The 24,806-nt window shown below is 43.1% G+C and overlaps 1 protein-coding gene across 33 annotated transcripts in view; it reads right to left on the bottom strand.

Moving 5' to 3' along the window:
* The window catches only part of MAPK8IP3 (mitogen-activated protein kinase 8 interacting protein 3), a 79,785-nt gene that overhangs the window by 18,112 nt on the left and 36,867 nt on the right, over window positions 1-24,806 (bottom strand). For 12 of the 33 annotated variants that reach the window (XR_009746967.1, XM_061473820.1, XM_061473804.1 and 9 more), the window contains 11 exons: window positions 23,376-23,494; window positions 19,329-19,340; window positions 17,977-17,994; window positions 15,584-15,641; window positions 14,481-14,633; window positions 12,867-12,948; window positions 10,991-11,142; window positions 10,342-10,398; window positions 9,695-9,865; window positions 8,815-8,941; window positions 7,643-7,738 (listed from right to left, as the gene is read on the bottom strand). Coding sequence is in view for 32 of the 33 variants with exons in the window: in XM_061473820.1 (XP_061329804.1) it covers window positions 7,643-7,738; window positions 8,815-8,941; window positions 9,695-9,865; window positions 10,342-10,398; window positions 10,991-11,142; window positions 12,867-12,948; window positions 14,481-14,633; window positions 15,584-15,641; window positions 17,977-17,994; window positions 19,329-19,340; window positions 23,376-23,494 (1,045 nt within the window). In the remaining variant the exon portion in view is untranslated. The remainder of the gene's footprint in view (window positions 1-7,642; window positions 7,739-8,814; window positions 8,942-9,694; window positions 9,866-10,341; window positions 10,399-10,990; window positions 11,143-12,866; window positions 12,949-14,480; window positions 14,634-15,583; window positions 15,642-17,976; window positions 17,995-19,328; window positions 19,341-23,375; window positions 23,495-24,806) is intronic. The other 21 variants (XM_061473822.1, XM_061473810.1, XM_061473821.1 and 18 more) reach the window with 12 other exon arrangements.

Genomic DNA, 24,806 nt, shown 5'->3' on the forward strand with positions numbered 1-24,806 from the left:
GCATCTAATTGTATTTGTGATAAGCATTCATTGGTTTAGATTAATAGTCACTCATCACAATGCTGATTTACTGGCTCTCAAAGTTGTTCCTCTTGATCTCAGAGTTTCAGTATATTGTACCTTACTTAAAGCCGATACTTGCTGTGTTAGTGTTTTTCCAAGTGTGGGGCTTGGGCTAAGGTTCTTGTCTCATTGTACTTTATGGTAATGACTTGTAATACAATAGAATCATTGATCATGAAACTAATCTGGCTTATGTTCCCAGTGTGGTCACCACCATTATACTTTGGGAGTTATATAATAAAAGTGCTTAGCAATTACACATCTTTTTTCTCCTTCTCAGGTGCTCAACCTGTGAAGGAGACGTTCTTTTACCCTCTCAGTCCCCCTCCCCAGACCATTTACAGCATCATTTTAGAGTTTTGAAGTTTTTGAATGGCCTTTTAATACCCTTGAGACCTATTTGCTGATCGTGATGGGGATCACCATGTTGGCACACATACACAGTGTGTTTTACTCACAACCATTTCGTCTGATTTCAAGAGTTAAGCAGAGTCAGGTTTGGGTCTTGTCTGGGATTAAACGACGATATAGGAGGACAAAGAGATTTTCCCCGAGGCTGGACAGCCATGAGTGGCAGGGTGTGTGGGATAGTATGGGCTAGTATCTAGGCCAGTGGGCCCCTCCGGTACTTTGGAATTTCACCACCAAACAACTGCAAAATCCAGAAAAATTAGTAAAACACTTAAATGAGGTGTGTGGTCATTCTGGCCACACCAGAGACAGACAAATCATGGCAAAGTGCTGGGGCTTAACCTATGCTTACAGGGCCTTCAACACTATCCAGCACCTTCAAAAGGAAAAAAATATCCCTGGATCTGAGGGCAAAGCAACAGATAGTGCAGCTACTCCAGCTCCAGGCACAGCAGCTACCCAAACTCTGGCTTCAATGGACAGTGCAGCTACCTCAGCAAAAAGTACAGCAGCTACTCAAACTTCGACTACAACAGACAGCGTGGCTACTACCCCAGCTGCAACCACAGTAGCTACACCACCCCCAGTGAGAAGTACAGTCACTACTCAAACCACAGTGATAACCACTGCAGCTAAATCAGAGGACCAATTCGTACCAATATCGGTTGCCCCTGTATGCAAGAGAACAAGCAAAAAAGAAGCAAGAAGGGTGAAGCAAGATGAAGAAACAATGTATTCACCACCCGGGCCAGCATCTGATCAGGAGTCATCATCACATGACGAAGAAGAAGAAGAGGTGACTTCTCAACCTTGGACCTCAACCGAGCGACGGAATACACAAAAAAATTTTCCCCGTCAACCAGGGGAGCACATCATCACCTGGTTGCTCCGATGCTGAGACAACGGGGCCAATGGTCACGAACTAGAAGGTACAGAAGCCAAGCAGCTGAGATCACTTGCTAGAGAAGGGGGAATTGACAAAGCAATTGCAAGAGAGAAAAAGCCCCTCAGTCTTTGGAGGCGGCTCTTGGCAGCTGTGAAAGAAAAGTTTCCATACAAGGACGATGTTATGAATTGTTCAGCCAAACGGACTACTTTAGACAAAGGCATCCAGTCTCTGAGGGAATCAGCCACTGCAGAGATGATCTATCACATCAAGCTGAATAACGGGGATATACCCATAGACCCAGATGAAGTCGAATGTACATGACCCATGTGGCAAAAACTTACACGGAATGCACCACCATCATATGCCCATTCATTGGCAACAGTAACCTGGAATGACATAGCACCACTAACAGTGGATGAAATGATTCATAAACTCTGAGAGTTCGAAGACAATCTCACCCCTTCCATCATCTCAGCTGTGGAAAAACTGTCCCAGGATCTCAAACAACCGCGAGACGATCTATCTGATTTATCCAGCTCCTCACATGTACCAACACATGTCTCAGCTATTAACAAAAGGCATCGTATTGTTCAAGAGAGAAGATACAGCAGGTATACACCACGGGCCACCCTATGGTTTTACCTGCAGGATCACTGAGAAGACATGACAAAATGGGATGGAAAACCTACTTCAGCTTTGGAGGAACAGGTGCGTGAATTGAAGAGGGGAGCAAGGGCCAAGACTGATCATCCCATGAGAGCTGCGGCTTCAGCCTCTGGTGAGCAGGTTCCCAGATGGAGTGGAAGAGCTGATTTTACTCCAGCTCCTGTGATAACAAAGAATAATCCCTTTCAACAAGACTTAAGTGTCCAACATTGTGATGACTATTAGAGGGGCCCTGCCTCCAGCCAGGGGGAGTAAATCGGATTTACTGGACTGTGCGGATCAGATGGCCTGGCACATCAGTCCCACAGAAGTATAAGGCTCTAGTAGATACACATGCACAGTGTACCCTGATGCCATCAAGCTGTCAAGGGGTGGAACCCATCTGTATTTCTGGAGTGACAGGAGGATCCCAAGAGTTGACTGTATTGGAGGCTGAAATTAGCCTGACTGGGAGGAAATGGCAAAAGCACCCCACTGTGACTGGTCCAGAGGCTCCATGAATCCTCGGCATAGACTACCTCAGAAGAGGGTACTTCAAAGACCCAAAAGGGTACCAATGGGCTTTTGGTATTGCTGCTTTGGAGACTGAGGAAATTGAGCAGCTGTCCACCTTCCCTGGTCTCTCAGAAGATCATTCTGTTGTGGGGTTGCTGAAAGTCGAAGAACAAGTGCCAATCGAGACCACAACCGTGCACCGACGGCAGTATCGCACCAACCGAGACTCCCTGATTCCCATCTAGATAGGCTGATCCGTAGACTAGAGAGCCAAGCAGTGATCCGCAGGACCCACTCACCCTTTAACAGACCCATATGGCCAGTGCAAAAGTCTAACAGAGAGTGGAGACTAACAGCAGACTATCGTAGTCTGAATGAAGTCACACCACCACTGAGTGCTGCCGTACCGAACATGCTAGAACTTCAGTATGAATTAGAGTCAAAGGCAGCCAAGTGGTATGCCATGATTGATATTGCCAATGCATTTTTCTCAATTTCTTTGGAGGCAGAGTATAGGCTACAGCTCGCTTTTACTTGGAGGGGTGTCCAGTTCACTTGGAACCGACTGCCCCAGGGGTGGAAACACAGCCCTACCATCTGCCATGGACTGATCCAGACTGCACTGGAACAGGGAAAAGCTCCAGAACACCTGCAATACATTGATGACATTACTGTGTGGGGCGATACAGCAGAAGAAGTCTTTGAGAAAGGGAGGAAAATAATCCAAATCCTGCTGAAAGCCGGTCTTGCCATAAAACAGAGTAAGGTCAAGGGACCTGCACAGGAGATTCAATTTTGGGGAATAAAATGGCAAGATGGACATCACCAGATCCCCACAGATCTGACCAGCAAGATAACAGCAATGTCTCCACCAACTAATAAGAAAGAAACACAAGCTTTCTTGGGTGCTGTGGGGTTCTGGATGGAGAATGCACATCCCAAATTACAGTTCGATTGTAAGCCCTCTCTATCATGTGACCTGGAAGAATGATTTGAAATGGGGCCCTGAGCAACAACAAGCCTTTGAGCAAATTAAACGCGACACAGTTCACACAGTAGCCCTTGGACCAGTCTGGACCGGGCCAGATGTAAAAAATGTACTGTACACCGCAGCTAGGGAGAATGGTCCTACCTGGAGCCTCTGGCAGAAAACTCCAGCGGAGACTCAAGGTCAACCCCTCAGCTTTTGGAGTCAGGGATATAAAGGATCTGAGGCCAGCTATACCCCAACTGAGAAAGAGATACTGGCAGCCTATGAAGGGGTTCGAGCTGCTTTGGAAGTGATTGGCACTGAAGCACAGCTCCTCCTGGCAACCCAGTTGCCCGTGATCGGATGGATGTTCAAAGGCAGGGTCTCCTCTACACATCATACAACTGATGCTACATGGAGTAAATGGGCTGCACTAATTACACAACAAGCTCGAACAAGAAATCCCATTCATCCAGGCATTCTAGAAGTCAGCATGGACTGGCCAGAGGGCAAAGATTTCAGAATGACACCAGAGGAAAAGGTGGTGCATGCTGAAGAGGCCCCACCATATAATAAACTGTCAGAAAGTGACAAACAGTATGTTTTGTTTACTAATGGGTCCTGCCGTATTGTGGGAAAGCACTGAAGATTGAAGGCAGGTGCATGGAGTACTCGATGACAAGTTGCAGAAACTGCTGAAGGAGAGGGTGAATTGAGTCAGTTTGACAAGGTGAAAGCCATCCAGCTGGCCTTGGACATTGCTGAACGAGAAAAGTGGCCAGTACTTTACCTCTATATTGACTCATGGATGGTGCCAAATGCCCTGTGGAGAAGGTTGCAGCAATGGAAGCAGAGCAACTGGCAACACAGAGGTAAACCCATCAGGGCTGCTGCACTGTGGAAAGGTATCACTGCCTGGGTGCAGAAACTAGTGGTGAAGGTACACCATGTAGATGCACATGTACCCAAGAGCTGGGCCACTAAGGAACACCAGAACAACCAACAAGTGGATAAAGCAGCTAAGATTGAAGTGGCTCAGATTCACTTAGATTGGCAACATAAAAGTGAATTATTTTTGGCCCGGTGGGCCCGTGACATTTCAGGCCATCAGGGCAGAGATGCAACACAGAGATGGGCTCGTGATCAAGGGGTGGACTTAACAATGGACACTATTGCCCAGGTTATTCATGACTGTGAAACATGTGCTGCAATTAAAAAAGCCAAACGGTTAAAGCCTCTTTGGTATGGAGGACGATGGCTTAAGTACAAATATGGGGAGGCCTGGCAGATTGACTGTATCACACTGCCAACAACCCGCCAAGTCAAGTGCCATGTGCTTACCATGGTGGAAGCAACCACCGGGTGGCTGGAAACATATGCTGTGCTCCACACTATCCTGGGCCTTGAGAAACAGATTTTTTGCTGACACGGCATCCCAGAGAGAACTGAGTCAGACAATGGGACTCATTTCCGGAACACCCTTATAGACATTGAGTGGGTATATCACATCCCCTACCATGCACCAGCCTCTGAGAAAATCGAACGGTACAATGGGCTGTTAAAAACTACACTGAGAGCAATGCGTGGGGGAACTTTCAAGCACTGGGATACACACTTACCAAAGGCCACCTGGTTGGTCAACACCAGAGGATCTGCCAACAGCCCAGTCAGAACTTTTATATATTGTAGAGGGGGACAAAGTTCCTGTGGTGCACATAAAGAATTTGCTGGGGAAGACAGTCTGGGTTATTCCTGCTTCAGGTAAAGGCAAACCCACTTGTGGGATTGCTTTTGCTCAGGGACCCAGATATACTTGGTGGGTAATGCGGGAAGATGGGGAAGTCCGACGTATACCTCAAGGGGATTTGATTTTAGGGGAAAACAGCCAATGAACTTAATTGTATGCTGTTGCCTGCTGTGTAATACTTTTATAGCCCATCAACTAGATGTCTTCAAGTCACCAGCAACTGGCCCTGACTTCCCCCCAACCATCATCCCAACAGAGAATGAACTTTGATAGAACCAGATGAGTTCTGCAGTAAAGGAATGATCAGCATCAGCAGGCAACGATCCAACACTGCACACAGCCTTTCCTGCCCTGAAAGACTGTTACAAGAAATGGAACCTGATACTATGGACTGAATGGACTCAGCAGCATTATAGAGTTTGGTCCATGCACTAAGAAATGATCTCTTTCTCTCTGTCTGTGTGTGTATGTGGATGTATATATACATGTAAGAGCGATGGTATATTGAAAATGTGGGATCTGAGATGTAAATGGTATGGAATAAGGGGTGGATACTGTCCTGGGTTTAGCAGTAGCAGTCATTTTTTCTCCTTCTTAGTAGCTGGTGCAGCACTATGTTTTTGACTTTCAGCCTGGGAACAGTGCTGATAACACCGATGCTTTTAGTTGCTGCTAAGTCATGCTTACTCTGACCAAGGACTTTTTGAGTCTCATGGTCTGCCAGGGAGGAGGGGAGGCCAGGAGGAAGCAGAGACAGGACACCTGACCCAAACTGACCAAAGAGGTATTCCATACCACAGCACGTCATGCCCAGAGAGGTAACTGGGAGTTACCCGGAAGGCCATGGGGCTCTCTCTTAGGGTCGGACTCGTTTCGGCAGGTGGTATCCTATTCTCTTCCCTTGTAATTTTCTCTTATCATTGTTATTACTGGTGGTAGCAGTAGTGATTTGTGTTATACGTCAGTTACTGGACTGTTCTTATCTCAACCCACGGGAGTTACATTCTTCAGATTCTCCTCCCCATCCCTCCGGGAGCAGAGGCGGGGGGCAAGGAAAGAAAGAGGGAGGAAGAGGGGGAGTTAGTGAACGAGCTGTGTGGCTGGGTTTAAACCACGACAAGTCAGTTGTTTTTTTTTCTTCAGAGACGCAAATGAAAGATTTAAAGAAAATAAATATAATAAATCAGGTGCCTAAAACCAGGCTCCTCAGTTTTTCTGACTTTGGGGTTCCTAAGCCATTGTAGCAAAGCAAGCAGGGCATGGCAGATGTTACTAGCCTGGGCTACAAGAAAAGCATGACTGCTTAACTACAACTGACAGCGACTGCTTGGCTGAGGAAATATATTCACGGCAGTCGTGTCCCCCTCCCACCCCTTGCACTCTTCTTGCCTCCTCATAAGGCTTTTGCCCAAAAATCAGTTTGTCGGAGCTGAAAACGCTATTTACAGAACTACGACAGTAAAAAATGAAACCACAACAAAACAGCATTAAAACCCCAACAAAACAAAACAAGAAACCCAACCACCCACCCCTCCCCCCCAAAAAAGGAAAAGGAGCTGGTTTAGCTCTCTACATAACTAGTGCAGAGTGAAAGCAGCACACAATATTTTCTGAAAACCAATCTAGCTAAACGCCCTGGAACTACTTCCAGACAGTTTTTTAGGAGAATGCTGGGAAGGAAAGTCCAAAACCAAATGGAAAGATGCTGAAGAGAGTATTATCCAAAAAGCAAGTCAAACTGCTAGAAACAATTAACAGAGTAAGAATTTTCTTACAACCGAAACATCAGAATGACATCCCAGAATCAGCTCTGAATGAAGTTCACAACAAAGTGCTTATTTCAAAACAAATAGCTATAGCCAATAAATGTGCAGAGAGATGACCTATCCTCAACTGCAGTTCTACTCTATTATTGCAGTTCTACTCTAGTACTGACAGACGCAGCTTCACAAATACCTGTTCTAGGTAATTTTGGCCTGTTACCAGTGGATCCCTGTCAACAGCGGAATCTGAAGTGTTGAAATGCATTTTTACTTTCACCTAATCATTTTTATTAATTTCTATTGTTTTGTATTATACCCTAAGAAGTTTTACCAGAAGTCTTATAAGCACAAAATTGATATTATGTAAGAATTGTCTCAAAAAGCATAAGGTGTAAGACAGAACCATAGGCCCTGGCAACCAAAATCTGCTGAGAATGATGTCCTTGCAGAGATGTACTTTTTTCCCTACATACACTAGAAACCATATTCTAAAAAAGGTAGCAGAAGATTTTGAAATTTCGAATATATAATTTAAGAAAAATACAGACTATTGTAAAAATTGCACATTTAGTGATTAAAACTCCTTGCTTATTCCATGTCCGCTTTCTGGACTCGAATGGTATGCAGAGACAATATACCTTCATGGTTGGGTCCTTCTCTACTAATGGGCGACAATATACGGGCACGGGGACGTTTTTCATGCGAGTGTCTTCCTGACCGCCATTGGGACTCAGCTGTGGAGGAAGAGAGGAGGAAAAAGACAGTACAAAGCTGTAAACACCAAGCTATGGTAAGAGAGATCCATAACCACTATGGCAGAACCAAACTTAATAGTCTATGACGTGGGTACTACTAAGGCTTCATCTCACATCTTGTATGAAACAGAGTCCCTGCAGGGAGGGAACAGCCTACCCTAGAGTATGCCTCTCTCCCCATGATATCGTGCCCCAGTTACGGTTAACAGAGGACACACTGCACTGCTAGTAGACTGCTAACGGATGGGTTGTTAATGGATGCTCCCTGCAAAGAAGTCAGAACACTGGCATTCCTTCCATCATGGCCTGAAACTCACAGAATCATAGAATGGTTTGGCTTGGAAGGGACCTTAAAGATCGCCTAGTTCCAACCCACTATTACGGGCAGGGACACCATTCACTTTCAAACCACACTGCAAGATTCCTTCCTTTCAGATGGTCTTTGACCAGTTAAATGAAATTAGCCTACAGGCTAAGAAATGAGGCTGATGAAATTTGATTTTGTGTTACTGCTGGGAAGAAGTGGGAGCAAACTGCAGTGCATTTGGCTTTTATACTGAATGACTGGTAAAGTTCCGAGTGTAAACAAAATACGTAATGTTCAAGCCCGGTTACAATAACAAAGTAAATAAGGCCAGGTTGGATGGCGCATTGAACAACCTGGTCTAGGGGAAAGTGTCCCTACCTGTGGCAGGTGGTTGGAACTGATGAACTTTAAAGTCCCTTTCAATCCAAATCAGTCTGTGATTCTATGATCCTGTGGTTCTATGATTAAGTAATGGGGCCTGGACAACACAGTTTAATTACTTTTGGTATAAGGTAGGTTCTTTCAGCACCTTCATGCAGGCAGAGGAATGCTCCCTCTACTGACTTCGGTGGGGATACAGCAAACATTGATTTGATTTGTGCCTACAATTATCATGAAAACATACATGCATATGAAACCTCTAACTGAAATATTTAAGGACTAAGGTTACCAGTGGGAGAGTTAGGTCTCCCCTGGTTTCACTGCGAGGGACAATGTTGCCTCAGCCTACCCAGAGAGAGGTTCCTACCTGCTTGTACTTGGCAGGGAGGCTCCAGCCGCAGGCCTGCAATCGCCCATCATCATTCCGCACATGCTCCCGGACCTGGCGATACTGTTCCCGTTTCTGTTCACGACGTGCTGAGGATGTGCAGTCACTGAGGAGAGAACCAACAGTGTTACTTCTTAGTCTGTGGTTAAAAACAGAAACTGAAGGTTGAGGGAGCATCACCATAGCAGGAGGAAACACAAAGCAAACTAAATCCATCTTTGAAAACAGATGCAGGACATCAGAGAGAGAAAAACTCTGTTAGGAAGCACAGACAAGTATCCTGCATCTATAGCTCCAGGCCAAATCTTTGTTATCTCCACTTCAATGCTCCAAAAACCCTTCAGAAACAGGGAATCAACTGGCTCTCAATAGGTTTTTAAAATATCATTCCAAGATTAAAACCAAATATTGTAACCTAAATGTGCTGTTGAGAGAACTTTTGTCTTCACCTGAACTCCCTGTCAATAGGGTCGGGCAAGACATTCCACCCTGCTGTCCCAGTGCTGCCATCACTCTCTACCACAACCACCCTACTTCATTCTATCACAGTCTGCAAACATGAGTGCAGAACCAGGGTTGAGGCCAGCCCAAGTCTACAGTGGTCCCTACTGAGATGAACCATCACAGCCTAGAGCGCCACAGCACTGATATGTTTGAAAGAACGAAGTCTGCCGAGCCCACCACCCATGTGGTAACTGATGAGTGAAAGATCACAGAGATAAACCAAAACCACAAGGAACAGAAACATATTAACACCACACAGACCTTTTTTAACACAGAAAACAGATTATTTTAAGAAAAGCTCCTATTTGGGAATGCTGCAGGGGGAGCTGGCTTGGCACACGGTGTGAGAACTCACTCTTCAGGGAAGAACTCCAGGGTGCGGCTGCCAGAGGAGATCTGGCACATGGTGTGACTGCGACGCTGGCTGAACCCTGCTGTTGTTGGAGACTTGTAGTGGATGTTCACAGACGGGTAGGTCCTCTTTGCTGGTGGGGGACTTGAGGAAGAGCTGAACAGACGGCTAAAGCTGAGGACAGAAGAAGACCCAGAGATAAGAGAAAACATACTGGCAGAGATTACACATCATAGATTTACAACAAGGAAAACGAGGTATGCAATCAGGGGCTGTATGCCCTTCATGAAAACTATCCTATTTCAAACAGAGAGCCAAGTCCTCAGTTTGACTGACATGAGGTTTTAGCTTCCAGAAACAAATACCTTCTGAAAACAGCCCTTTATTAAAACTGATCGTGAGTGTATGTATGTTGCCATTCCAGGATACTCATTATCTTTTTCATTCAGTAAAACAAAACCAGTACAGAGGTTCAGATCTGTTTTGAATTTCACTAAGAACAAAGGAAGCCCGTGAAGGCAAATGGGTTCAGCTAACAACACTTTTAGTTGACATTTCACTAATGCTGAAGTCTACTAAGTTGCTGTCTAAAGCAGAATTGGCAACACTTCCCCTTTTCTCAATGCTATGCAAAACACCAAAGAACTTACAACTGCCAAATGGTGGACTTCTTCTTCTCCTGGACGGATGGGTGCTCACGGGAAGCTCTAACGACGAACACAGCAGAAGCACGTTAATTTCAGCATCTCTTACCCAAGCTTTTGCCAATGAACAGGCCATTTCCATCAAGAAAGCCATGTCAAGATTCAGAATTCATTCTGACATGTTTCAAAACACAGCAGAGGAAGTGAGCACACACAACTATTTTATGTTTCAATGTAGACATGAAGTGACAGTAAGTGTGTTCAACTTAGAGTTTTATCAACTCCCTGAAATATTATCAGTACTAGGCTGGTAACTATAAACCCCAGCATAATATTCAATTCAAGCCATAGCCTTTAGAATTCAATTAGAAGCAATGTTCTTCCCTACAGCTTCTTCTAGTGTAATTAGCTCACAAAAAACAAACAAGACAAAGAACTTCCCAGTGTCTCCAAAGAAAAATGGCAACTTGAGATTTGCAACCCAGGTTCAGGAATAAGAGGGAAAGAATTTAGCTACTAGGAGAGAAGCATCTACAGTTTGCAGAAACTTTCAACACTTCTCAACCTATCTATTGGTGGGGGTTCCACTGACCATGAGGTCAACCATGGCCAGGTTCTCTCCTAAATAGGAATGTTCACCAATATCCAGTCTCACCTGATCATCTCTGTCCACCTGACAGCCTCCTGGAGCTCCATCAACCTCTCTTTGTATTGATTGCGCTCCATTAGAACCCGGGCCATTTCCACACGGGTGAAGCGGCGACGCTGAGCTATGGGAATGTTGTCCTGCAGAGGGGAGGAGCACTGCTTCAGCCAACAAAAGATGGAATGGGACTGATGTTAGTACAGGGCAAGTCAGGAGTCAGAAAGACAGATTTGTTAGTTCGCTTCCTGCTCTGCTTGATTAGCCCCAGAATTCCCCATTAGGAGGTGCTAATTCTAGACAAGTGAACTCCAAACAACAGCCCATGGACTTTTGGGGTATTCTACCAACCCATGGAAACTGGAATAAAATCCATCACCAAACTGAAAACCCCATGCAGGGACTATTGCCAGCAAGGTGTTTTCATCATCTGCAAGGAATTATGAGAATACACAGTGGTCCATTGATCCAGAAGTCTGGAAATCAAAGTTTTAGTTCATTAGCAAAGCCAGGCATGAGCAGCAGGGAGCTACCACATAATGCTATCCGTTTTCTCAACATGACTAGGAAGGAGGCATTCTGTAATAACACACTGATAAAGGTGCAGGGCACAAGAAATTAAAGGAAAGCCTTTTCCTCTCTGGTGACACAACTTGGCCTTCCAATGAGGGCACACGGCTTAGGAGGCAGCAGGAATGAGATTTGATTTGTCTCCTTTGAGTGGAAAATGAGAGTAACATCACTAAGCTAGGGAAAATATTTGCCAAAAAGGAAATTCTAAAGATTTTGGGAACTCATTACTAGGAAGTGGCACTGGGTTGCCTCTGTATTGGCAATTCCCAAGCTCAGCCTGGCTGGTGAGTACTGGTGGAGCTGGAATAGCATAAATTAACCAAGTCCCTCTCCAGCCTTCCTGGACTTGGAATACACCTGTATGAGCAGTCAAAACAAGAATTGCATAAATTAAAAGGAATTTTACAAGCTTTTTTCTTTTAATTAAAAAACCAGACCTTCTGTCAGCTCACCTTAAAAGAAATTCATCCCTCCTCAGCATTTTACAATAATAACTTGAAAATTTTCTTACTACCTAAATTCTCAACAGAACAAGTTTATCCCAGTTAAATCAAGAGAACTAGGCTCAAACTGAGTCTGCTCTAGTACCTTTCGCAAAGTAAGAACACAGTAATATTGAAGTGTATCTAATTCCCTGTCCTAGCAGAGTTGACACTGACATGAAAAATCTCTGTTAGTACTTAGGCTTGGGTTGAGTTTTTTTGGCTACAGCTCATCTTTGTTGAAAAACCTCTAGCTTAGCCAGAACAGCTGCAAGAGCTGTCACGCCCATAAGCCGCCTTGGCCTGCACCCTGTAACAGGCATTACTAGCTTGTGTAAAACAAATAACGAGAAAAACAATGCTGCAAGACTGAATTACAGAACTAATACAAGGCAGCTGTTACTGATGCAGAGCTGACTGCATAACCTGAATTTCTCTGCACAATGTCCTCACGGCTTACAGTCTCCTTGCCAAAGTGAAGACAACTGTTTCTGGAGAAGCCTGACTATCACAAGACCCTGAGAGAAATCACACTGTACACAAGGCTTTAATTCAAAATTAGGGAGAAGCAGGTAAATGGTGCTAGAGCAGGCACTGCTCTAGCACTGTGTCAGCTGCTCATCTTTTCAAACCAAACTATGGTTTGAAAGTCATCTGAAGAGGTAATCTCATGGCTAGCAACACCCGTCAGCAACAACCCTCAGTTCACCAGCTTTAGCTTCACTGTTAACACAGGCAGATCATGATGCATTTTGGGACTAGTATATATGAACTAATACAGAGTAAGTATATAAACCCCCTTTCCCCGCAGGCATTTTAGTAATGTAATATACCAATTCTGTACAGAGATAGCTGCTTACATCCTCCACCTCCTCTTTGGGTTCTCGTCGGGCAACAATGGCTTCAGATTTCACTCTAGGAAAGAGGAAGAAAGGCATCCAACTTAGCAAGTGAAACCACAGCTAGCCCTGAGGTTTTAGGAGGAGAACCATCTATGGGATGTTCTGTCTGCATGCATCACAAGGAAACACTTTCGAACTGTGAGCTAACCATACAAACCATGAGATAGCTCTCTGATATTTTTCCCTCTCTCTTGCAGCACATTACTCTGAACAGCTTCACCAACAGTCACCTGATTTATTTGGAACATTTAACGCAAGCACCAAAATATTGACTGCTGAAACAGTCCAGCCAATTTCTATTTCAGAGCCATAGTCTATGTTCAAATGTTTGATGAGATCTTCACCATGGGGAAACTGAGCCATTATCAACAGTAAAAATACTGGCTCAAGGTCTTCTTCTGGGTCACTTCTGTTTTCAGTGCAGTGAAAAAAGCTTCTAAAGCGAAGGACAGTTTGCCATAATAGTAAAGAAGAGAACAGCACATCCATGTTAATAAAATAACGTATTTAACTGAGTGCTTTTAGTTTCTTTAAACTCCATACCAAGGTGCAGTCATACAATCCCATCTGAATTACAAGAACTTTTATTACCAGTATAGACATTGCATAAAAAAAAAGCTGTCTCCATCTAAAAAACACACACTTGTCAGTTAGAAGTCCATGTCCCTACAGCATATTTATTATATTATACACATGATATATTTTTATGACTCAGAAGACATTAAAAAAAAAAAAAAAAAAAATCAGTCGTAATTTCCACTGCTTGTGAGCCTTTCATTTCAGACATTTTGAACACCTAAATGACCAGTCTGTGTTATTCTTGGTCATTCTGTGCTCGGATTACAGAGGCAACCTTCCAGACTCCAGCTGCAAAACAAACATGTCCCCTTCACTGAGATACTGCAGTGCAAGTTAAAACCTAATTATATTTCTTTGAGCTCCATGTGACATCTTTAGTTTTATGGATGTGAAATCATCACAGGCTTTGCTAGGCATTCAGGCTTCGGTTTCTCTAGATGGAGTGGAAAATAAGAAGTGGGATCACTCCAAATGCTACCTGCATAGGACTTTAACATCTCTTCTGCCTCTTCTTCTCATTTTATGAACAATGAAACAATTGCCAATACTGGCATTTAAATATTGTTTGTGGGAAGCTGTATTAGCTCTTTCATTAACTGAGCATTCATTCCCCTCAGAGCTATACTGGCTGCTATGAGGATGAAACTCCTGACAGTTTCCTTCAAAACTGATGGTTTTGAAAGTCCTTTTTTTTTTTTATTGCAAATTGAAACCCTGAACGCTTCGCTCCAGGAAGCCTGGATTTGCCGCAGAATCCTATTCCTGGAGAGGAAAACTGCAGGTTTTCTAAAGTTCAATAATCCAATTCAGCAAAAACAACATAACACTAAAAATATCTCCTAGTCAGCTACCACCAGCCTTGAAGTACTCTGTAAAGGTACCTTGAACTCCATGAGGGGAACACAGTAAAACCAGCAGAGGAAATGGGCTTAACACTCATGTCCTCCCAGCTTCCTTTTCACTCACCTTTTCAGCTCCTCCTCCAGCTCCTTGACTCTGGTTTCCATTTTGGCTTTGGCTTGCTTTGTTGCTTCAAGCTCTCCCTTCAGCACTTCCTGCTCTCCAGACAGCTGGTCCACCTTGGCAATCAAATCATTCTTCACAACATTCAAAGCATTTCTTTAAGGTGTGAAAGGGACAGTAAGCAAAAAATGCCCAAAACCAGTTGACAGTTGAAATGGGTGTATTTAAACAACTTAGACCAGCTCTAATTCATGGAAAAGAAGATTTGGGCAAGAAGGAGATGCAGAAGAACACAGGATCACCATAACTGGTCATGATGAGGTTTGGCCAGTCCTGAATCCTGACTGACAGACCATCTCCTCAAGAAGATAGGAGAATACTGCAGGAAGCAGGTGTAAGGGTAACCTATCACCTGTATAAGGCTCAAATCTGTTTTTAACATACTGAAGATCTGAAATACAACTTTCATAACTGCTATTATCTGTAATTGTAGATAACTGTGGATGATGCTGATATAAATAAGCATTTCCAATATCTTAAATCGTTAAGTATTTTAAAATCTTTAAAATCAGCATCCTATCATGCAAAGTTCTCAAACTCTGCCTTCAGAGTACTCTACCTTCCTCTTCTTGGCTGCTTAGCTTTACTATCTGGTTTGTCGGCCTTTCTCAAAAAATAAGTCCATTACATTGTCTGCTTCTCCACTATCATCTCTTTAATCTTTGAAAAGTCTTCTCAATAGTAAGAAAATTATCTTTCCAAATGGCAAACCTTGCAAATAAAATCAGCAATGTCCTCACAGAGGATCACACCTACACCTAGATTACCACTGAAAATTAAAAGCTTGGCACCGATTTCAGTTGGGATCAGACCCTAACAGCACATGCCTAAGAGACTGCAAGTGCCTCCAGAAAGGAAACAGTTAGGAAACTTGCTCAGAAAAGCAATTCCTCTTCTACAATTGAACAAACAGCAAGTATTCAAGAGAACCTGTTAGACAAACAAGCAAGCCCCTGTGAGGCCGGAGTTTTGTCCAAGACCTACTTCAAGATGACGTGTCATTCGTAACTACTAGGCAGGCCATTCAGAGCATGCAAGTTCCTTACTTGGTTTCCAGTAGCTGCGAATTCTCCAACAGCAGATTCCCCACTTCTTTGCCCATTCCTGTAAAGAAAGGCCAGGAAGTTTTCACCTGCTCCCCTAGAAATGTGAAGCTTGTGTGGCACTGCCTGACTCATGCTTGAGGAAGAGAAATTGCTTTTGTTAGGCTTCTCTAGGCTTTGTATCCTGTTGTGGAGAGTGGAGTACCTCTTGCTGAAAGACCATGCAGCGCAAGCAAAGACACCCATGTGTCCTTCTGTAAAGAGCCCAAATGCAGACCTAGCCTCCTACCCCAAACTTTCACAGGCTCCCTTAAGAGGGACAGAGGAAAGCTTCACTAATGCCAATCAGAGGAAGTCAAGTCAGTAACTCCTGCTTCAGCCATGAGCTACTGCAACCACTTTTTATCATCACTCATACAGAAAGAAGGAAGAAGTTCATGGGTTTTTCACAGCGGACAGCAAAACACTGTCAAAATTGCTGGCCAGATCTGCATATCAGTGGTTTTCTTTCCTTCTCAGTATAAGCCAAATTTTCTGTTTCGTGGTACTAATTTGGAATCATGACTGTGACCAGTTTCATGCATATGAAAGGCTTCCCATTATCAGCCTTCCATGAGAGCAATTTTAATAAGACTTCATATTGTCTGTTGATCTCTCTACGTTTAAAAGTTTTCTCACACATTTAAAATCTGAAGTCTCAGTCCCATCACTCAAGACCCACACCCAAAACATGTAAATCAGACACACTGCACTTGCACTTGGACATCAACATACAGTGACTGCAATATGCAGACTGGGATGCAAGCGCTTTGAAAAATCTAGGGCTAAGAGTGAAAGTCAAACTCAGTTATTTCACAAAACCAAACGGAAAGGAATTTAAGGACCAAAAGCACATGTGGATTGTTTCCTGCTGCCAGGATCTTGCTGGCTGCCAGCGTCAGCTTCTGTCTTACAATGGGGAATAGAGGCCACCTGAGAACTGAAGGCAAAGAGGCCTCTCCCTGTTGGGGAACAATGCTGAAGGTTGTAGCTCACTTCTCACCACAGATCCCAGAACATGAAGAAGCCTCACAACCATCAGTGTGTGTGCTGAAGTGCTCCTTGTCCTGCCCTCTGAACTACCACTTCCTTTACAGCAAAAACATCAACAGTTTTCATGAACCATTATTTGATGATTGATTTGTTAATATTTGCAATAAAATAAAAACAACACAAACATGAAGTAAATGGAAGTTAAGAAAAACATGGTACCATACAGGAAGTGAGAACACATCACAACTCTCCTCTTCCCACATTTAAATGGGATGAATTTATGATGGCAAAAGCAAATTCCCAGCAAGAACAAGTAAGAAGCAGCATTTTCAAGTAACTTTTGGAAAATCAGTAGGCAGGTAATTAATCACTTTGATGTTTCAGGCAAAGTGTTCATTGGATGCTGTGTTAGAGAATACTGCAAATAGCAAAAAAGACACTAACTGCAGAGTAAATTCAAGTGTGTTTTTGGTTTGGTGAGTACAGCCCTTTCTTTTGTAGCATGCCATATGTTGATTAGAAGACCAAGAAGTCATCACTTTATTAAATTCTTTTAAATTATGTTCCTTTTTAGTGATTCTACAAATGATCAAATATCCTGCCAGTAAGACATTAAAATGGCACAAGGACATTACAGGTGCTGAGGGACATCAAGGGAAAGATTTCAGCCCACAGTTTTTTTGGACTAAATTTTTTTTATCCTTGAGTCATCTATCCTTCTCTGCAGCTCTTCTGGGGAGAGAAAGGAACTCAGTGAAGAGAGTGAGCTATCATACCAGGACTAAAAGCCATACAGCATCCAAACATCAGCATCCTCAGCACACCTTCTACTTTATTAGTGTGTGACACAGTGCAGCCCAAACCTTTAACCAGTGAGAGGTCTGAAGGGCTAGTCCTGCAATCAAGAAATGGATGAAGCCTCCTAGAGCCACAGAATGTATGGTAGAAGATAACTGCAGGCTGTAATGGGACGGTCCTACTCATGGGAAAAAAACCCAAAACACCATGGAGTGACTAAAAGGAGATCTCTTTACTCCTTTGTGGCATGAAGCAAAGGGAAAAGACATCTGGACAGAGCCCTAAACAGAGCCCATCCTACACTGTCCACCTTCCATAGCCAGGCAAATAGTATGAACCATCAAAGTGGATAATCCACCACAAGAAACAGAGGAGAATCCACAAGTCACCGCTACTGACCAGCTGCATCCTGCTTCTTGGAAAGGTGACACCACCATCACAAAAAAAAACAAACCAAGGAAATGCAAGACACATGGAGGGATGTTGAGTGAATGGAAGAAGTTTAGGAAAAAAATGCACATTAAAAAAAAAGGAAAAAGAAAAAAGAAAAAAGGCCTTCGCCTTACCAAAGAAATCATCCCGTACTATGAGAGCCATCCCATACGAGAAAGGGAACAGAAAGAGATGGGGACAAAGGGGAAGAAAGGAAGAGAAAAACAAAAGCAGTCATTAAGTACCAGTCTGTAAATAGAAAACAGAGCAGCTCATCAGCATATGTACATCTGTGTGTGGTGCCATTAGAGGTGATGCTCAATAGTAACTGATCTACACTTGTTTTGCTGCAGCCTGGCCTAAGAGAGATTTACACTTCAGACGTCAGGACAAGCTCAAAATGAGTTTCTTCTATCTTCATCATTTTCCCTGCACTAGAGGTATTTGAGTTTCCGATCCTCACAACAAGATGGTTCAACAGACGTTATGAACAAGGAGAGGGAAGGATAAGGGCAGGAGGAAAACAAAAGGAGGGTGGATATCAAAGCTCTCATCTGGACTTTTTGTACAAGCACAAATCAACCTCCCCACTCTGACAAACTCCAACTCAACTTCAGCAGGAGGTTTTCTGAGAAACATCCATGAAAAAGCAGCTCAGAGTAAAAGCAGTTTGAACTAAGAGAAAGGATGATGTCATTCCTTTCCTTTGTAACCCTAAAGCCAACAGCAAGAGGTGCCGGGTAATGGAATGTGAGAGAGCTCATTACCACATAGTATTATGGTACCGCATCTGCCTTCACTACAGAGAAAACTTCATCCAGTTTTCACTGAAATCAAGAGAGATCCCCCTGACTTCATCTGAAATTCCATTAAGGCCCAAGTGCCTTCTGAGGACAGAGCATGGCCCTAAGGCAGCAAGTCTCCTCCACTAAAACAAGACAGAGCTACCACAAGTTCTGCCAGAAAGGCCAAGCTTCCATGCAAGACAGAGGCTGTGCCACTCTAATCCATCAAGCAAGTGTCTTTAATACTACTACAGCTATCCCAGAAGGCCAGTGTGAATCCACTAACCCAGTGACTACCATGGACACAGAGGGATTCCTCACAGCACAGTTCACTGAGAGGACAGTGGGAACCTCACTCAGTTCCATGCCCACCCAAGCTCTGCTCCAACCGTAGCATCCGTCCTGACAGAAAAAAACAGTAGTTTGAGACCCAAGAACTTGAGTGACAGGCCAGTGTAACAAACCTGCATAAAGCCACACAAGAAAAGCTTACTGAAATGCAACGGGCGTGAGCATAGAGGGGGGATATCCTGTTGCCCAGGGACCCACCGCTGCAAGGCAACCAAGCAAGGCAGGAGAAGTCTGCAAAGCCAACCGTGTTTGGACAAGAGCAGGGGAGTATCACACGTGTATACCACATCATTTGACCTCAACAAGGTAAAAAGAAACAAGAAAGGAAACTGAGGAAAGGAGATACACACCTGAGAACTCCCCTACGGGCCATGTCCAGCGAAGCACAGAGAGACAGGGGAAAAAAAAGGAAGTGGAAAAAAAGGGTCAATCAGTGACTGAAACCAACAAAACAAAAAAAATTGTTAAAAAAAAACTTAACAATGATTCAGCCATTTCAATGTCAAAAGGCATGAGATAGTAAGGACAGGACCTGCCATGACTGTAGATGGCATGACTCTACATACAGGACATAAAAAAGAAAAATAAATAAATTAAGGGAAGGTAATCTGTGGTGCAACTGCAACCACATTCCTCAGCTACCTCCAGTTTTCCAGACATGAATCTCAGGTAATCACATGTTCCTGGATAAACCTTTATTTTCCCTTTATTTTCTCTTTATTTAGTTGTGTAACACTAAATGCAGAAAAGCTAGTTCCCACTACCTTCTCCTTTCCACTCCCCCTGTGATTTTAGCAACTAAATCTTCTGATAACACATGGCCTCTTCAGTGATACCTCAGCTTGCAAGAGACAAGTAGTTGCATTTAAAAAACTGAGGGGGGGTGGGGTGGGGGGGTGGTTGGGCTTTTTTTTTTTCACAGTGCAGTGCTGGGACACAGTTTGATAATCCCATTTCAACTACGAAGTATAAACTTACCACTAACATAGCTGAATTTCTGTCTTCACCACAAAATCTTGTTATTTGAAGGTATGTTTTAATCTCCAAAGCAAACAGAGTTGGGCATCCTAAAGCTGAAAGAAAGGACCTGCCCATAGTGCATAATCAAACTGTGAGTTCTCCTTCACAGAAACTCTTGGGATAGGGAAAAGCAGGCAGCAGGAGATGGAAGAAGGACAAGATACCAAGGATCAGGAGGTAAGAACTTGTGATGAGAATCACAGAATCAGGGCTGGAAAAGACTTTAAAGCTCATCCAGTTCCAACCCTCTGCCATGGACGGGGACACCTTCCACTAGACCATATTGCTCCAAGCACCATCCAACACTGTTCACTGCCAGGGATGGGGCAGCCACAGCTTCCCTGGGCACCCTGTGCCAGTGCCTCACCACACTCACAGAGAGGAGCTTCTTTCTAAAATCTAACCTGAACTTCCCGTTTGAGTTGAAAGCCATTCCCCCTTGTCTTGTCACTACAGTCCCTGATGAAGAGTCCCTCTCTAGTATCTGTATTAACAAGTGAATATGCTGAAAACTAGTGTTCCTAAGGCTGTAGTAAAAAAAAAAAGGGAATTTGATCTACAATTACTACTAGTAAATAATTGCACTCCGTATTTTTCTCCAGAATACTTCCTATGCAAACTCATGTATATAAAGCAGTATTAGTGGCAGCAGGGGGAACTCACATAAATAGTATTATTTTATATACAACAGCATCTCTTGTGTACCAAGAGATGATGGTTGCTTTGCAGATATCCAGAAAGAATGAGTGAGATTTTCCATTTGAGAAACAAGACATGCCTGCCAGCTACTGCTCAATGGTAATTTCAGTAAGATCCTTCTACTTTAAAGTTCTCTTCAGTGAGATTTCTCTTCCTTTAAGAAACTGAGTCCAAAAGCAGAGAACAGTCTTCAAAGACTGACTGCCAAATTTTGTGAGACAGCAGAAGTAGTATTAAAATTTTACTTAGGTGGCATAACCTCACCTAATCTTTTAATTTACTGGGAAAAGTCCAAATGACCCAGAAAGAGAATTCTTCTGGCTTGTGGATCTTGTTTCTTACATCACAACCATAAAACACAATTTCCTCTATGGCTCTTCAAACTCAAAGGCAAAGCAGGAAGAGAGAAAAATTACTCTAACAAGAAAGGCAAAAGTTTGAGTAACTTGAGTGGAAGAAGACTTTGTGCCTTCTACTGCACAAAGCCAAAAAACAAGTACAAATCTCACTTCTTGGTGAGAGATATGACCCCTAAGACATCTCTCTGCCTTTCTTTGTACAATCCTGGCAACATATGTGTTCATTAAAATTTCTCACAGAAAACTCACGGAACTACCCAATTTCATCACAGCCCATCTCCCAGGTTTGAAAACGAACCAGGAGAAGCCTTCCTGTTCTGATAACCTACCATGTGATCACTTGCAGGAGTTTTGATGTTCCGTTCAAACCAGAACACTGTCCCAGCACAGAAATGATATCTTCATAAGCTACACACACTATGTGGTCTTCATAAGCCACACTTACACAGGAACTGTTCAACCTAAAATCAATCACTGGCCTTTAAGCAGCCTTATTACTGGAAGAGGTGAAGCACCTTTGACTTCTGCTACTTTAACTGCTACTGTGGTGATGGACCTTACAAAGTTTGGGCAACTAAAATCTTTGGCCCTTCAAAAACAACAGTCTGAATTTGTCACTGATCACTGGGTCAAACTATAGGGTAATCCAAAGGGCAAGTGGACTTCCAGAAGGCAGGTTTCCAGAAGTGGAGAACAGGTAGTCCAAAGCCGTTCAGACACCAAGCAAATCATTTTCTTGATGAGTAATTCTTAGAAGCTGGTGCCCCAGCCATTTGCGGGCGAGAAGGAAAGGAGCAGTTGGCACAGTGACTAGTGGAAGATAGCCATAGAATCAGCTATGCACTGTCCCAGATAAGCATTGATAAGGAAGCACCTGAGGACCAAGATAAAAATGATGGCAATGGCAAGATTGTAATTGGTTTTGATACTTTGATTCTGCTAGAAGAGTTCCTGGTAACATATGAGGGCTGGCTAACCAATATTCATTCAATAATAGACAGATGAAGCTATAACCATCACAGGTAGTTCCTGTTGTTATCTGCACTTCAAGCAGCAGTCCCAGTCCTTCTGCAATGACTGCTAGCATCCAAATGATTCTCAACTTGGAAATCTTGCTCTTCCTTCTATATTCTTCATTTTGTAAGTATCTGCATGTGCTGCCTCCAATGGCAGGCAGAGAAAGCCCATGCATTCCTCCCGAATCTTCTGCAGGCTTTTTTCTTCCGTCAATTTCGAGTTGGAGGTGAAACATTAAATGTTTTAACACTTCAGGCAATGGTCATCAATCCATGCACAAAAGCTCTCTCGCATGTTGCAAGGCTAACACCATGCTTCTAAAAAAAACCAAACCCTAAACCAAACCTACCCATATCAAAAAGGTATTGCAAGCATTCTGGTGATGGTTTGAATCTTGTTCTTAGATTCCAGTTCCATTATTACTTACAAGAGTAACATTTTCACAGATACTTTGTTTTAGATAAAGCAAGTAGTATGGTATTAATATCCTTTCTGGAAGTCTTCAGCCCACATCTTCATGGTGAAGTCTCCAGTGAACAGGGCAAAATCTATCCTCTCTGCAGAAACACAACTTTTATAGGGTCCCAATACAAGACTCGTATTCAAAGCTGATACAAGTGTCTTCCTAATTAAATTTCTGCAAAGGTGAACTGCTGCTAATCTGTGACATGATTCAACTTCCTCCTCTTCTGGACACACATTCAGAACCAAATTTACAAGATTTTCCACAAGCAACATCAGTAATCACCAGAAAGGAAACGTACATTTTCAGATCATATCTTTTGCTTTATGCATATTTTTGGAGTTCTCATGTCTCCTAAGTCTCCTTAAATCAAGCAGTAAAATGGAAAGTGAGCTACACAGTTATAACTTTGTCAGCTGTCCATGTTATCTGACTATTCATATTGCTCTGATTCAGGAAAACAGCAGGGACTTAAATTCTGTCACAAATTAAGGTCTAGTAATCAAGAGTCCAACACCAGAAAGTATGCCAAGGGCTCAGATTGCTACCTGAGGCAAAGATGCTTCTCTGACTGTTTCAAAGTGCAACTCATGAATACAGAATACAACCAGACTTCAGGCATTACAAGCTCCTTCAAAATCAGTCTAAAAAGTGAATTACTACATGTCTTAGACTGACAGTAAAAGGGTAAAAACTGCAGTACAGACCATAATATCTCCATATAATTTAAATTTAAAAAATTTAACAAAAGGAGTTACTTTCTCCCAACATGCCTCTAGAAGCCTAACACAGTTGTCATTGTACCAGAGAAAACAGAATGGTTCTGAGCAAGTTTTTACCTAGCAGATCTGCTCCTTCATCAACATCTCCGATAACCTCGGACCCTGCTGTAGAGAGTTCATGATATAGAGAGTCTGTGTTGATGCCAAATGCCTTGTTCACAATCCCCTGTGTTGGGCTGTTGTTGAAAGAGAAAAAATGAAGGACTTTTGTTACTTGGCGATATTGAAGCTAAAACATTTCTGAATTACCATACCACTGAAATCAAACCCTCAGAGCACATTCCACCCCTTCATCATAAGGTTATTCAGAGAACGTACTGATTAAAGAAAAAATGGTTTATTTGCCATATCAAGAGCAAGTACTCATCACGTACAATGCCAAAGCTCACACACCTGACCTCCTTTAAAGTCATAACAGTTAATGACTATTCAATATTTGACAGAAATATTCAACTCACAGAAGCTCTCAGCTCTGACTTTTCTGCAAGGATTCCCACACTCCTATCAGTTTAGGTGGCAACCTTAGATAGCGAGATCAGATAAAGACTCAAATGCTGAAAAATGTCATTTTTCCTTCACCAACTAGTAAATGAAATCACCCTGAAGGTTTAGTTTCTTTTTTGGGCAAGTCTATGTACCAAAATGCTTTCACTTGTCAACAAAACTTATTTCATGAAAGGTAAATCAAAGTTAATGTTTTCTAATCATACCTTCTAGGAGCACGTTTCCACCTCTTACTACCATCAAAAGGTACAAATGTTGTTTCAGCTATCTAATTATCTCCTGCATCTGCCTCTAAGAATTGCCCTTACATCCCACATATCCTGCTGGGAGCTCAGCTGTATGTGGTTTTACAGGTGAGAAATGCATCTGTTACTGCTGCTCATACCCTTCTCTAGGAGGGTGCTCAAGAGGGTATATCTAGTCCAGATTCAGACTGTGAGAAAACCTCACCTTCACTTTGTCAGGCTACTGTCTTCTGCATACCTGTTAAGAGTTAGGGATGTGGTTTTGCCACATTATCCACTAGATGAGGGTAAAAATTAACAAATCCTGTAAAATTAACCTCCTGACCTCAGTAAAAATGAATCAAGGAACCTAGACTAATAATTCTACACTTAACACATACCACACAGAAATATGGTACCAGTATCAATGGCCTTCAGGGAGCCTCCTATTTAACACAAACTGGGTAATGGATAGGAACCAGAGCAGCATAGTAGTTCAGTGAAAGTCTGAGAGAACTCTCAAGGTTCTGAGTGCACAGGTGGGTTAAAATTGCTCTGACCAGCTGTATGAGGAACCACACCCACCCACTGCTCCAAGGCCTTCAGTCCTTCTCTGAGCTACATGTAGGTGTAGTGTATTCAGCCCTTTCTCCTGCTCCTCATGGGTAGTACCAGGCCTAATTCATCCCATTGCCTGGTCTGGGGCTGCTGATTGAGCTCATCATCAGTGCTCTACCCTCTTTGCTCAGAACCTGAGGGA

This window comes from Pezoporus flaviventris, unplaced genomic scaffold, assembly GCF_033815535.1.
Source record: "Pezoporus flaviventris isolate CSIRO_AGI_PZ_B2104156 unplaced genomic scaffold, CSIRO_AGI_Pfla_v1 ptg000078l, whole genome shotgun sequence".
Taxonomy (NCBI): Eukaryota; Metazoa; Chordata; class Aves; order Psittaciformes; family Psittacidae; genus Pezoporus; species Pezoporus flaviventris.